The sequence below is a fragment of the Glandiceps talaboti genome, chromosome 23, assembly GCF_964340395.1.
Source record: "Glandiceps talaboti chromosome 23, keGlaTala1.1, whole genome shotgun sequence".
Taxonomy (NCBI): domain Eukaryota; kingdom Metazoa; phylum Hemichordata; class Enteropneusta; family Spengelidae; genus Glandiceps; species Glandiceps talaboti.
This window is the reverse complement of record NC_135571.1, coordinates 2,176,117-2,190,677: the sequence shown is the minus strand read 5'-3', so window position 1 is coordinate 2,190,677 and position 14,561 is coordinate 2,176,117. Positions and strand designations below refer to the sequence as shown.

The following is a 14,561-nucleotide window of genomic DNA, read 5'->3' as shown; positions in this document are numbered from 1 at the left end:
ATATATAAATGTTGACCGGAAACACTTGGACGCAACCATTCAATAGAATGAATCTATGTTGAAAAATGTCCACCCAACTATGATTTGTAGTTGACGGCGCGAACAAAGACACGGAAAGACACACAATAAACAACGGTACTTGATAGCTGTCATAAGTATTCGGTAGTGGGAGGATCTGCAATACATTAATTTCGACTACAACCCACGTCCCGTGTGTAGTGCCTTACATACAGAGCAGCGTGGTTGTGTCTAATCTTAAAATAATTTATTCATTCATATCTTATTTTTAGACCTGGGAAGCTGCCAAGACTTGGCGCAACATGCGTCAAAACTACCCGTGGGGTAGAAGTTGGCTCTTAATTAAACTCGGAAGGAAGGGCGTTTGTCTGACGCGAGCTGTTCTATCACCATCACTGATACTATAGCCATAAGTAAACACTCAGTATGCCTCCCGTCTACACACGGTTTGTAAACACATCAAGTGACACATGGAACTTCTCGAGTACAAGATAGATATATCCTTATAAAGGCCTCAAACCAAAGAATAACTTACGGCATCGCCCATCTTGCCTTACCACTCACCTTCTAAAGGCATTTTCTGAAAGATTTGTCGGCAAACTGTCCTTATTTTTCTCAATAAAAGTGAACGATTTTCCGCAAAGGTGTTGAAATGACCGCCATATTGCCGATACAGAGCTCTCGTCCAATCACAGTTGGTCTTTTGTTTTGTGTTTGTGTCAAAGAGCGTGGTTTTGGTTGGTTAGAAGTTACAAAACTAGCAGAAATTGTCGTCTGCCAGTGACGGACCTAGGCCCGTAAATCTGAATATTTTATGTCGAACAGGGTAAACTATAACGACGTAAAGTTACGAATTCATACCACAGGGCTAAATTAAATAACCTGCGTTTCGAGCCCAACAAGGTGACAGACGAGGGCGAAGAGAGGTGAGCAGTCCAATTATATTGATAAATTTCCTCTAGTGCTGTTCAGTTTCTTTGATAACAGAGTCACAGTAGTGGCATGTGTTGACAGTAACCAGTTTATACAATTAATCTGTGAATAAGGTGTAATATTACATGTTCTTTGTGACATAATCAGGTCGTGAATAGTTCATATTCACCTGCCTGGCTACAACCGAGGACTGCTTGATTTTGATGTGCAAAATAATTCCAGAAAAGGTGTCCACAGCTTCAGAGTAGATGTAAAACATGTGATTCTTCTCGTTCCGTTTCAATGTAGGAGTTAATTCCACTCAAAACAAATTCATCAACACGTTTATTCATACCAAAAAAGGTTCAACACGACCAAACACTACTCACTTTGTGTTTGTGCCTTTCCGACTTTCGACAACGTTGCAGTACGGTGTGAACACGTTTGTATTCCAAAGGCAATTTCAATGAATTTTAGTCATTTTGAATAATTTTTTACTCATGCTTTCAAGAAAGAAGAATTTATATAGAATTTGTTAGCATCTAAATATATATAATGAATATTTTCTTTTAATTAATTTCCTGTTTAGCTTAGTCTAGTAGCTATCCGTACGTGGTTTCGATCCTCTTCGATCTCTCTCTGTAAGTCTATATATGTATCTGTTTTGTTTGTGGAGAGAGATCGAAGAGAATCGAAACCACGGATAGCTTCTAGACTATGTCTGTAGCTTGATGTGTACATGTGTTTGCTTTGAACCAAATGTCTTGAAACGATGACAACCACGCCATTGACATTGTCTGCCTTACGATATACAATTTTTGGGTTGGGTTCAAGGGGTTTTGGTTGTAATGGTAAATCTTTTTGAAACATACTAAAAGTAAAACATAAAAGTTAAAATGCACATACTTGAAATACTACCAATTATCATGTTACCTTGACAGGTTCGTCTTTTCTTTACTGCGTTCATATCTTACATACTACTTCTGTACTGGTAGATGTTAATGTTCAAGAGATACAGACCAATTTCGTAAGTTTCACCAAAACAAAACAACAACAAAAACTTGAAAAGACATATGCAACCACATGACTTTTTCTTGTGATTATAATTTGCAGACTATGGCATAACAGAATTTGGCAGTTGATATTTATTATTTATTGTCCAAAGAAACCTAATTGAAGAATTCCATGTTGTATAGCTCAGTTTTGAAGACATTCACACAGTTTCTCTGTGACAGCTTTTAATGCCACCATGCAGACCCAACGAGAACGAGAAAAGGTTCCCTTCTTCAAACCACTGAATTCAAATTCAAACAACAATGGAAGCTTCTTTAGTTTGAATTCAAGAGAATCTACAAATGTTACAGAACCAACCAACGGCTCTCCACTTTTCCAGGTAAGAACGTTAAAACTATAACTAATGGTTAGAAATTAGAGTAATTTATTTAGCGGACGTATTTTGTATTAGTTTCAGACTCTACAGTATACTTCAGCTGAATCGCTCAGCCTTCTTCCTAAATGTCCATGTATGTGATCCAATAATATAGACTTGTAATATTTAAATTAATAGTAATACTCTTCGTCCCTGAAATGATTTTCCTTTTTTTTCTAGACTTGTTTTTTTTTGTCATAAGCATCTCTCATTCCCTTAGTTGTGGTCCTGTCAGTTTTCTAAATTCTAGTGAATGTATAACTTGCATTATTATGCTTGTATCCAGTTAGCATATTCTTAGAGTAGGTGAATCATTACTTTTCACAATCTGTTCCAGCTGGTTGGGAGTCAAAGCTTAGAACATTCAGAAATATTTCTAAAAGCCAGAAATGACAAACTCTGGGGATTGGGAATGAATATCCCTGACATTATTTCATGAATTATATATCCTTTTCACATCTACCACATTTGGGAAAAGATTATTATAATTGAACACAGGAGAAATGAAAGTATGCTGCATGCCATAAAGTACTTTTAATATCATAAAGCCTTCCTACTGAAACTACTGCAAAAGGTTGAATGTGGAAATACACTTATTCTGTATTTTTTTTAAATTTAAAAATCAACATGTACATAAAAACTATGACATGTATTCATTCATGGAAATGCAAATGAAAACTGGTATGTCTCAACAAAACTCGAATCAAAAAGTTTCCAAACTAACTTTCAACATGTTAATGTTTGTTAGCATTTTTCATCAAGTCAGTACAATCTTCTTTAATGGAAGTGTGTTACAGAAGAATGTCAGAATCCTTTCACTGACATCTCATTGATAAACATAGATCAAATTACCTAGTTAGAGTGTAAATTTCAACTTGACGTATCTTTCATCTGAATCATTCAGATGTATGTCTCCAGTATTGTAACATATGTTTCAACTCAACAAATTTTGAATATAGTATCAGTAGTAGTAGGAATAGTAGTAGTAGAAGTAGTAGTAGTAGTAGTTGCTGTAGTAGTAGTAGTAGTAGTAGTAGTTGCTGTAGTAGTAGTAGTAGTAGTAGTAGTAGTAGTAGTAGTAGTAGTAGTAGTAGTGGTGGTGGTGGTAGTAGTAGTAGTAGTAGGAATAGTAGTAGTAGTAGTAGTAGTAGTAGTAGTAGTGGTGGTGGTAGTAGTAGTAGTAGTAGGAATAGTAGTAGTAGTAGTAGTAGTAGTAGTAGTAGTAGTAGTAGTAGTAGTAGTAGTAGTAGTAGTAGTAGAATATTTTATTACAGTGACATGAGGTAATAAAATACCTCCCAGCCCATCAGACTAAGTTATAAGTCACCTTGAACATAAAAAGATGATACATTGACAATATATAATAGAGAGCTTACAGTGGAAAAAAAAAAGGTAATTGTACGTTCAGTGTGAGAAAAATAAATTAACTAAGATACAAAGTTTCATATAACCAGGTATAAAAATCTTCTATCCTGACGACATTCATTCATTTATCACACACAGTAAATTGGTCAAATCTACCCGATGTTCCCATGTCATGTTACCGGGGTTCCCCACCCAAATTATGGTAAAATGTATTATGGGAAACTAAGTTATTTTACCATATTCCCCCTTTCTGTTACCAAGGTTCCCCAACCTTAGCAAAACACAGTGTCAAATACTACTTAGTAGTCAACTGACAATGTAGAAATGATATTGCCTTGGTGTTTCACTCATATCATATGATATTTTTTACACATATTCTGTTACAACTCAGACAACTTCAAATACAAAAGAAACAATTGTGCCCTACACTGCACTGAGCGGGGCCATCGAACTTGAAGTAGACAGAGTTACCATGTTAATTATCAGCTGGAAAGTAAACAATTGAAGCCATTAAAATCGTCAAGTCCATGTGTAATGTACAACCCATAACACCAAAGTAAAGCATTTTCTGTATTTACGAAAATTGTTTATAGCATCCATATCAAATGTAAAAGTATACTGTTTCAATTGCTAATCGACCACATTAGAAAGGCCACATGCTGAGCTTGTAAATAAACTAATTGAAACAGTATATTTTTGCACTTGATATGAATGCTATAAACGAGTGTACTAGCACATAAAGAAAGTGATTTACTTCAGTGTTACTCCTTGTATGTAGATTCCTTTTTCTACTGTGCTGTGTGTGACTGAATAACAATTTGCTTACCGTTTTTCAATGTGATTGGGTAAAGGATCATGCTGTGTGTGTTGTGTCTCTGTTGTTGTTCAAAAATGCATCTTATCTTTGTGTCAAAATATTATGTCCTATGAGTGAAAGACCAAACCAACATCATTTCCCCTGTAAAAAGCCTAACCATTGAAAATTGTAAGGCACCTATCAACCATTGAAAATTGTAAGGCACCTATCAACCATTGAAAATTGTAAGGCACCTATCAACCATTGAAAATTGTAAGGAGCCTATTGAAAATTGTAAGGAGCCTAACTATTGAAAATTGTAAGGCACCTATCAACCTGGTTGATAGGTGCCATTGAAAATTGTAAGGAGCCTATTGAAAATTGTAAGGAGCCTAACTATTGAAAATTGTAAGGCACCTATCAACCATTGAAAATTGTAAGGCACCTATCAACCATTGAAAATTGTAAGGAGCCTATTGAAAATTGTAAGGAGCCTAACTATTGAAAATTGTAAGGCACCTATCAACCTGGTTGATAGGTGCCATTGAAAATTGTAAGGAGCCTATTGAAAATTGTAAGGAGCCTAACTATTGAAAATTGTAAGGCACCTATTAACCATTGAAAATTGTAAGGAGCCTAATTATTGAAAATTGTAAGGAGCCTAACTATTGAAAATTGTAAGGCACCTATCAACCTGGTTGATAGGTGCCATTGAAAATTGTAAGGAGCCTATTGAAAATTGTAAGGAGCCTAACTACATTTGTGTATTGAAAATTGTAAGGAGCCTAACTATTGAAAATTGTAAGGAGCCTAACTATTGAAAATTGTAAGGAGCCTAACCATTGAAAATTGTAAGGCACCTATTAAATATTGAAAATTGTAAGGAGCCTAACCATTGAAAATTGTAAGGCACCTATTAAATATTGAAAATTGTAAGGAGCCTAACCATTGAAAATTGTAAGGCACCTATCAACCATTGAAAATTGTAAGGCACCTATCAACCATTGAAAATTGTAAGGAGCATAACCATTGAAAAAATGAAGAACAAAGCTGAGTACCACTATTTTGCAATGTATTGGTAATTCTAGATGATAATAGATAAATTAGAGAGGTTAATGTGATAAATACTTGACATTTAGTGAGTCTCTTAAGTCATACTGTATCATCTGCTTCATGTCACATTCAAAAGATATCAGCAAATCATTGATGTGGAATGAATCTTTAGGCATTAGATATGACATCACATCTAATATTACCAACCTTTTGAGTCAACACTGCAGAGCTCTTCTTTTGATTGTCAATTTATTTGTTTTTGCTAAGGTTTTGGAACCCCACTAAAAGGAATATGGTAAAACTGGTATAGTTTTAAATTTATTGCACCATAATTTTGGTGAAGAACCCTAGTAAAATGAACTTTTTAATTTATTGTACCATAATTTTGGTGACGAGCCCCAGTAAATGACTGGGGAACTTGGGGTAGGTTTTTGTATGCTTTCCATCTTTCATAAAAAGACTGTCATTTCAATCAACAGTTATTAATAATGTTATACAGAGATCAGTATTAGTTAACAGAAAATGGGGAAATATGATAAACTGGAATACTTTTTAATTTATTGTACCATAATTTTGGTGATGAGCCCCAGTAAATGACTGGGGAACTTGGGGTAGGTTTGTGTATGCTTTCCATCTTTCATAAAAAGACTGTCATTTCAATCAACAGTTATTAATAATGTTATACAGAGATCAGTATTAGTTAACAGAAAATGGGGAAATATGATAAACTGGAATACTTTTTAATTTATTGTACTATAATTTTGGTGACGAGCCCCAGTAAATGACTGGGGAACTTGGGGTAGGTTTGTGTATGCTTTCCATCTTTCATAAAAAGACTGTCATTTCAATCAACAGTTATTAATAATGTTATACAGAGATCAGTATTAGTTAACAGAAAATGGGGAAATATGATAAACTGAAATACTTTTTAATTTATTGTACTATAATTTTGTTGATGAGCCCAGTAAATGACTGGGGAACTTGGGGTAGGTTTGTGTATGCTTTCCATCTTTCATAAACACACTGTCATTTCAATCAACAGTTATTAATAATGTTATACAGAGATCAGTATTAGTTAACAGAAAAAGAGGAAATGTGATAAACTGAAATACTTTTTAATTTATTGTACCATAATTTTGGTGATGAGCCCCGGTATATGACTGGGGAACTTGGGGTAGGTTTGTGTATGCTTTCCATCTTTTATAAAAAGACTGTCATTTCAATCAACAGTTATTAATAATGTTATACAGAGATCAGTATTAGTTAACAGAAAAAGAGGAAATGTGATCATACTGAAATACTTTTTAATTTATTGTACTATAATTTTGGTGATGAGCCCCAGTAAATGACTGGGGAACTTGGGGTAGGTTTGTGTATACTTTCCATCTTTCATAAACACACTGTCATTTCAATCAACAGTTATTAATAATGTTATACAGAGATCAGTATTAGTTAACAGAAAAAGAGGAAATGTGATAAACTGAAATACTTTTTAATTTATTGTACTATAATTTTGGTGATGAGCCCCAGTAAATGACTGGGGAACTTGGGGTAGGTTTGTGTATACTTTCCATCTTTCATAAACACACTGTCATTTCAATCAACAGTTATTAATAATGTTATACAGAGATCAGTATTAGTTAACAGAAAAAGGGGAAATATGATAAACTGAAATACTTTTTAATTTATTGTACTATAATTTTGGTGATGAGCCCCAGTAAATGACTAGGGAACTTGGGGATGATTTGTGTATGCTTTCCATCTTTCATAAAAAGACTGTCATTTCAATCAACAGTTATTAATAATGTTATACAGAGATCAGTATTAGTTAACAGAAAAGGGGGAAATATGATCAACTTAAATTTTTTTTTAATTCATTGTATGGAATCCCAGTAAAATTACAGTACTCGATGAATAGAGTAGACTTCACCTGCTTTATAATAAAAAACACTGTGTCATTTCAATCAACACTATTTGATATTACACAGACTTTAGTTTATTAAACTGCAGAGACTGAAATGAATATATTTCATGTCTCCCAGGATGTCTGTCCCCAAGCGATATCATTGCATTACGGGAAAGAATCACAGCTACCATAATGTAATTACTTGATATATATCAGTGGTATACCAGTATCTTATGAAATGTAAGACATACTTTCCAGAAGACAGGCAGATAATTGAGGTCATACATTAGGATGTGAAGAATTCACCATTGATATCATAATTTCTATTTTAAGAGATGAAAGTAAAACACCAAGAGTTTACGACAGCAAACCTTGGAATGCACAACATCAATAAGTTCAAAGTTCCTCTAATAAAAGTCAGCACACTACTACTACAATAATTCACACTGCAGGAGTTCAAAACTTAATTTGTTAATGACCTCATATTGAGCTATTTTCTGGCTTCTGTATACTACTGATGGACATTTAGTCTAGTTCCTAACTTTGTTAATCAATCACAAAATTCTAACCGATAATACAGTCCCCACATAAAGTTAGTGTTTATTGGGGCAATTATGTAATGTCCAAATATGATATATTCATCAGCCCAGGACGTCATGTTTACATCACTTAACAGTTGGGGTTCACTGATTGGATGAACTGCTTAGACTGACTGATGAGTAGACTGTTGACAGTCATTCGTGCCTTTTTTGCTATGTTTCATCTAAAACAAAGTCGCCGCCTTACTCCGTAGCACTAATACGTACTGATAGGAACTGCGAGTGCTGAAGGCACGAACTGTTAATTTCAAGCCTGTAATATGGAATATATCAACATCTTTATACTTCAATTCTGCAGTCAAACCAGTAGTTCGATCTATTTTATGATTAATTTATGTGAGTTATAATTTAACTATCAGTATTAGTAAGTATTCTGTTGATTTCCATTTATTGACAGTTTGCTGCTCAGTCACAAACACAACAAAATGGTAACCAGAGTAATTTCACTATCAATGCACCAAGTACACCAAGACAGAGAGTTACATCTAACATAACCAGTGCTAGTCCTGCAAGAATGCAGCAGCAGCAGCAACAACAACAACAACAACAACAACAACAACAACAACAACAACAAAGTCAGGTTGTAGGTACAGAAAAAATAACTAACCTACATACAAAACTACAACAAGAAGCTGAGAAGATTAGAAGATGGAAAGTATCCACTGAAATGGAAATCAAGCAGAAGGTAAGATCTTTGGATAATATGTTGAGATGTTATTCCCCAATATTATTCTTCGTTCAGCCAAGCAAATACGAGTGACCTAAGGGGCCTTTGTCACTACGAGTCTTTTATTTGTAAATATAGGCTGAGAATTTTTGTGCGGCCAAGATTACCTTGTTTCCCCTCTCAAATATGCTGTCACTACTTGAAGTGCTGTCATGTGAAACATCCATTGAAATGAATTGTTATAATCCCATGATGGTGAGGTTTGTTCTTTATTTCTATTTACTTAATTCAGGATAAAAAGATCACTGATGCTCAGCATACCATTGAATCCCAAAGAAAATCCATACTGGAGTTACAGGTTAGTCTCAACAGAGTCTTCATAAACTAATGATGGTTTAAACCCAGAAATGTAACATATACAGCTGCTGACATCAAAGCATTGACGAACAGAACCTGTTACAAACAGGATTGGATTGATAACACTTGGTACAGCATGTTAGAAGTACATAGACATGCATTACATTCCATCATTTGATAAGAACAGTTTTATGGCCTCTTTACATAATAGTTACCTCACAAACAAATTTCCAGTTCCCCTGCCATTTCATGTACACATAAAGATTCCATAAAACTGATTTAATCAAACCATGAATTGTAATACAAGTACTGCTGTTCCAACATGCAGTACCAAGTGTTATTAATTCAATTTATTCGTTTACTTTCCCTGTTTGTAACTTCAAGTTCCGATCATCAATGCTTCAATGTCGGCAGTTGTACCTGTAAATGTTGAGTATTCCTGCAATGCTTCAATGACGGCAGTTGTACCTGTGAATGTTTAGTATTCCTGCAATGCTTCAATGTCAGTAGCTGTATCTGGAAATGTTGAGTATGCCTACATTGATGTGGCATTTCAGTTTTAATTCTCAAAGAATTTTTGCTGATACATAAAGTTTTATTTCTTTCCTTTGTCTATTTTCAGTAGTCAAACATAAAAATGTTTGAATATAAATAACTAAGTTTACCAGTGTAATATTTCATATATTTAAAATACTGTCTCTAAACATCCTGTGGAAGTATTCAGTTATTGTATTTTTTTTGAAAGATCAAACACCATTTAAGGGTATCGTCTGTCTAGGATGTACAGTAATGGCAAGATGTTTCAATTAAGAAAGTGTGCTTAGACGTAAAAAAAAATTGTGAGGTTCCGATCACATTCAATTTTAAAATAGGTGTGGTAGGTAGATTTTTTATTTTATCTTATTATATTTTTTTTTTCATGTGTGATTGTCTAGTTCAGGTTTTCCATTGTTTTCCAAATAGTCTCTGTGTTGTTTATTTCTTGCTATCAGATGTACAGCCATTACAGATTGGAAGAATAGTTTTATATTGTCTTTTTAAGTTGATGGCAGTTTCTGCACCCACTATTTCTTGCAAGACTTCACGATTTTCGCGATTTTATTATTAGTTTTCTCAGATACGTAAAAAAAGGTTTAGGGTCGGCATGAAAAACTAGGTGGGGTCAGGTAACCGGAACCAAACAACTTTTTTTATTTGGCCTTACAATAATACAAGGAGCTAGCCTGTTTGGTTGCTAGCGCTGAATCTATAACCATACACTTGTTCACTGATAGTGAAAGAGTGTACTGTAGAGTCACAGATTCGGCCAGTATAGACTGACTAACATGAGTAAAAATTAATCTCTGCATATACTCGATAAAAATATTTGTGCTTGGCAAGTAACATTGTTCATACATAGGGTAGTCAGTGTGTTGCCTAATCAACATAAACCTCAGAGTTTGATGCTATTGTTACAAATTTAACAATTGATTCTAATTTTTTGTTTATTTTACTCTGCAGCTTCAGTATGAAAACTTGAGTGCAAAACTGCAAGATGAAATGGATAATAGAGTTGAAATCATACAGAAGTAAGTTAAAAATACACTCACACAAGATTTTCACTTTATTGGTGGTATAATGATGATCTTGTATTTTATTCCTTGAACATAAAATTCTACTGAAGAATACTCTTTACATTTAATTATCATTTCCTTTGAGTAGCCAGAGAATAACACGTTACCTGAATTGGTAGTACAAGTACACATACAAGACATTTTATAGAATTGAGTCAACAAAAATGAATTTGTAAGGCTTGAAAATAATAATAGAGGGCCTTGACCTATGACCCTGACTATTTTAATCATAAATCAGTTATTAAAAAATAATACTGTACTTAACACATATAGTATTGAATTAAATTTTTGTTCCAAACACAAACTTGAAAAATTGTACCTTTGAATTTTTTGTCTCACTCACTTCAGTATTTGTAGATATAATTATATACTTGTTTGTGCCGTGGAAAATGTCAGGGACAATTTTCAAGTTTGTGTTTGGAATAAAAATTTAATTTTAAATTTAAGTTTAATTTGATCCTATGGTTTACCAACACAGATGAATTTTCATTTGAAGGTACTTAAAAATGTAGCGCAATACCATGAACTGAATAAATGTAACTCTTTTATGTGTATCATCAATATGGTACTCATAGATCGTGTTCCCAAAGTGATGTAAAGGCCCACTTTGGATAAAACACACACACACACACACACACACACACACACACACACACACACACACACACATATGCAGGCATGCATATGCAAGCATGCATTGTCGCACGCACGCACGCACGCACACTCACACACTCACAGACAGATGGACAACCAGAAAGAGCTTTTTTTCGGATATCATAAATACTGTACAATAATTTTTTTAACTTTTTTTTTTAAATTATCAAATATTTTGGTTGTGTATTGTATTCAGGATAGACTCTACACGTGAAATGTGTAACTTACTGAAAGACCACACTGCCAAAGTTCAAGATAAACTCACAGTATTTGAAGGAGACCGTGATGCAGTGAAGGAATCTAGCAACCAAACTATCCAACAGTATGAAGTAAGTTTATATGTCTTCTGTACACATATTGTTTTTTAAATTATTACAAATTGGATTTTTACGTCTTTCTTTCCAATTAATCTGATTGGAAAGTTATCTGATTGGAAAGAAAAATGTAAAAATCCAGTCCGCATGGATTTCAGGCTACCAGCTTCTATAATTATCCATAATTTTCAGTGAGGAACCCTATAGAAATAGGTAGAGTGTAGTTCAGACACTAGCTGAGATGAGACAGCCTACCTATGAGGTCTGGAAAGCCTAAAACAATGCAAAAAAGTAAATTTTAGTTCAGAAAACATGTTAGATAAGAAACTATAATTGTTGTTGCTAATTCAAATCATTTCTGTAGCCAGTGATATACTGATCAATATAGCAAATCCAAACATAGATTTATTTAGTCCTGTTTCCGCCTTTCGGCGTGTGCTTCAGGCTGCGTGTTTTTAATAATTTTTCCTGTTTTGTTGTTTTTATTTCTGTGTTTGCCTTTTATGTCATGTCACTTCTTTCTGTTATTGCTACCCCTTGTTTTTATCTTTTTAGTGCTTGTTTTTCCTTATTTGTTTCTAAAGGTGCCTGTAAATGGGCTTTATGCCCGTTGGTTTACCTGAATAAATAAATAAATAAATAAATATAAACAAGAATGAAATGTATTTTGCTTTTACACAGGAGTTGTCTGAAAAGTTTAAAGAGCTGACACTGAAGCATAATGCTACGCTGAACGAACTTTCTGTAAAATGTAAGTTTGTTGTTATATAGTTAATGTACCACTGTGTTTGGTTTCATTCCATTTTAAAGGCCCACTTTGGAAAAGGATTGATTAAACTTTAGGTGTGAAAAACAGTTTTCTGACAAAACTATAGAAAAAGTTGGCCCAGAACGAAGAATAATGCTATGTATTAAATCCTAATGGCTCCACTGATAAGATAACACTAATGTGAGAACCTGGGATTGAAACCATGGCCTCTATTAAGTTCAATGTGGTAGAAGACTTCAATAGACCAGTAGTACATTTGTGAGCAAAAATCTAAAATATACACACCATTATTACAATTACAGTACTGTTCAGTTTATTTGAAATGTCTTGTTTATTTAGCTGCTACTAGGTGTTTATTCAGTCAATAATTAGGTACACAATGTCATGAATGTAATTTTTGGTTATCATTACAAATCAAACACTGTGTAAAAATGTCTTATGTATTAATTCTCTCTCCATGTAGTGTCCAAAGAACAAGAAGAAAATCTGAAAATCAAACAAGAATTCCAAACAGAAGAAAGTTGTCTGCAGGAAAAGGTTTGTCATAATCACTATATACTTACATAGTCCAATGGAGAACTCTTTATAGAATTTAGAAATATATAGATTTTGTCTGAAAACTTTTCACAAATTTCGCATCCTCAGGAATTAACAGAATGCAGGCAGTGTACGTGCAAAGTAAAAATAACTTGCCTGCACATGTCTAGCTTGTCAGTGTCAGTCACCAGAACCAGAATATTGAACCAGATAGCCAATCTCAAGTTGGCTAAAATCATGGTCGATTTTCCAGTTCCAAAATTCATTGTATGAGATGATGTAATTTATTTGATAACTTTTTGGCTTGTATTGTCTTTATTACATCATTTGAAATAACATTTCCATCATGAAATGATGGAAAGACTTGATCTCTCTAATTGTGAGTGATTTTATAGAACAAAGATTTAACATCATAATGACAGAAAGTTTTTAATTAATAGATCCAGGGTATGGTCAGGTGACAAACATCCCTCTGAGGAGTGTGAGCAAACCAAGTCTGGATGCCAATGTGGTCTCTAACAAGGGGAGGTGTAAATGGTAATGATATACTGTGTAGGAACTAGACTAGTGCATACCTCACTGTGCATACAGAATACATGGCACTGTATGAGGATATTCACAAAGTGCATCTTGGAACTGACAACAGGTTCATTACCATGACAACAGGTTCATTGCCATGACAAGTTACATTGCAATTACTCATTACATCATCTTTACCCCATTCCATCATTTTTTTTCAACCAGTTACAAACCCTGTCACAAGAATTGAAAGAGAAAGATCAAAATATCAGTGACATTCAACAGCAAATGAAAGAAAACATGGACAGAATCACAACCATGCACGATGAAAAAGGTATGAATTCAACAATTTATTCGTCAACTTTATTTTGAAGAACTCGTTCTCTTTATAAAAAATGAAAACTTATTCTAGAATTTGTAAAACCTGTCAGTTCTGACAATGGTATAACTTTATGTTCCAGAAATCGCTTTCAAAGCTAGTTAGTGTCATTCAAAACCATATTTGTGATCAAAATGCACTCACTTTTCATTTGTTAAAATACTTTGGTGCTTCGGTATGGTGCTTATAATGAGTATAGTCTCATCTCTAATGTTTGTATGGCAGAATATGTATCACAATTATTAAAACATGAAAAATTGAAAAGATTGTAAAAGTGATTCTTTCTTCATAGAGTGCATGGATGAAAAGTTGAAAGAAGCAGAAAGTATGATTGAAGAACACAAGACCCAGCTTGAAAGTGCTAACTGTGTGATCGAACAAGAGAAATCAAACCTAGCTCAGATGCAGGAAATGAAGGTATTATTTCAACAACCTTAGATAAAAGTTTAATGAAGATCATTGGTGTTCACAAAGTGCTGTAATAAAGAGACAAATATGAAAGATCTACTGCTTCGTTTTTGTCATCCATGCAGGTTTTTAGAAAATTATGTCTTTCTTTGAAAACATGCATGTACAGATAGTTTATCAAGCCTCAAAAAAAGTTTCAGAAAACAACAACACATTATAGCATGAAATATATGTACACACACACACATTTTGTACATTTGCTCACG

At 33.9% G+C, this 14,561-nt stretch overlaps 1 protein-coding gene across 1 annotated transcript in view; it reads left to right on the top strand.

Annotated features, from left to right (window-relative positions):
• The first annotated feature begins 2,179 nt into the window (after positions 1-2,179).
• The window catches only part of LOC144453134 (uncharacterized), a 37,623-nt gene continuing 25,241 nt past the window's right edge, over positions 2,180-14,561 (top strand). The window contains exons 1-9 of the mRNA XM_078144413.1: positions 2,180-2,323; positions 8,476-8,763; positions 9,038-9,103; positions 10,603-10,670; positions 11,566-11,698; positions 12,365-12,434; positions 12,916-12,989; positions 13,734-13,842; positions 14,180-14,304. Coding sequence (XP_078000539.1) covers positions 2,180-2,323; positions 8,476-8,763; positions 9,038-9,103; positions 10,603-10,670; positions 11,566-11,698; positions 12,365-12,434; positions 12,916-12,989; positions 13,734-13,842; positions 14,180-14,304 — 1,077 coding nt within the window. The remainder of the gene's footprint in view (positions 2,324-8,475; positions 8,764-9,037; positions 9,104-10,602; positions 10,671-11,565; positions 11,699-12,364; positions 12,435-12,915; positions 12,990-13,733; positions 13,843-14,179; positions 14,305-14,561) is intronic.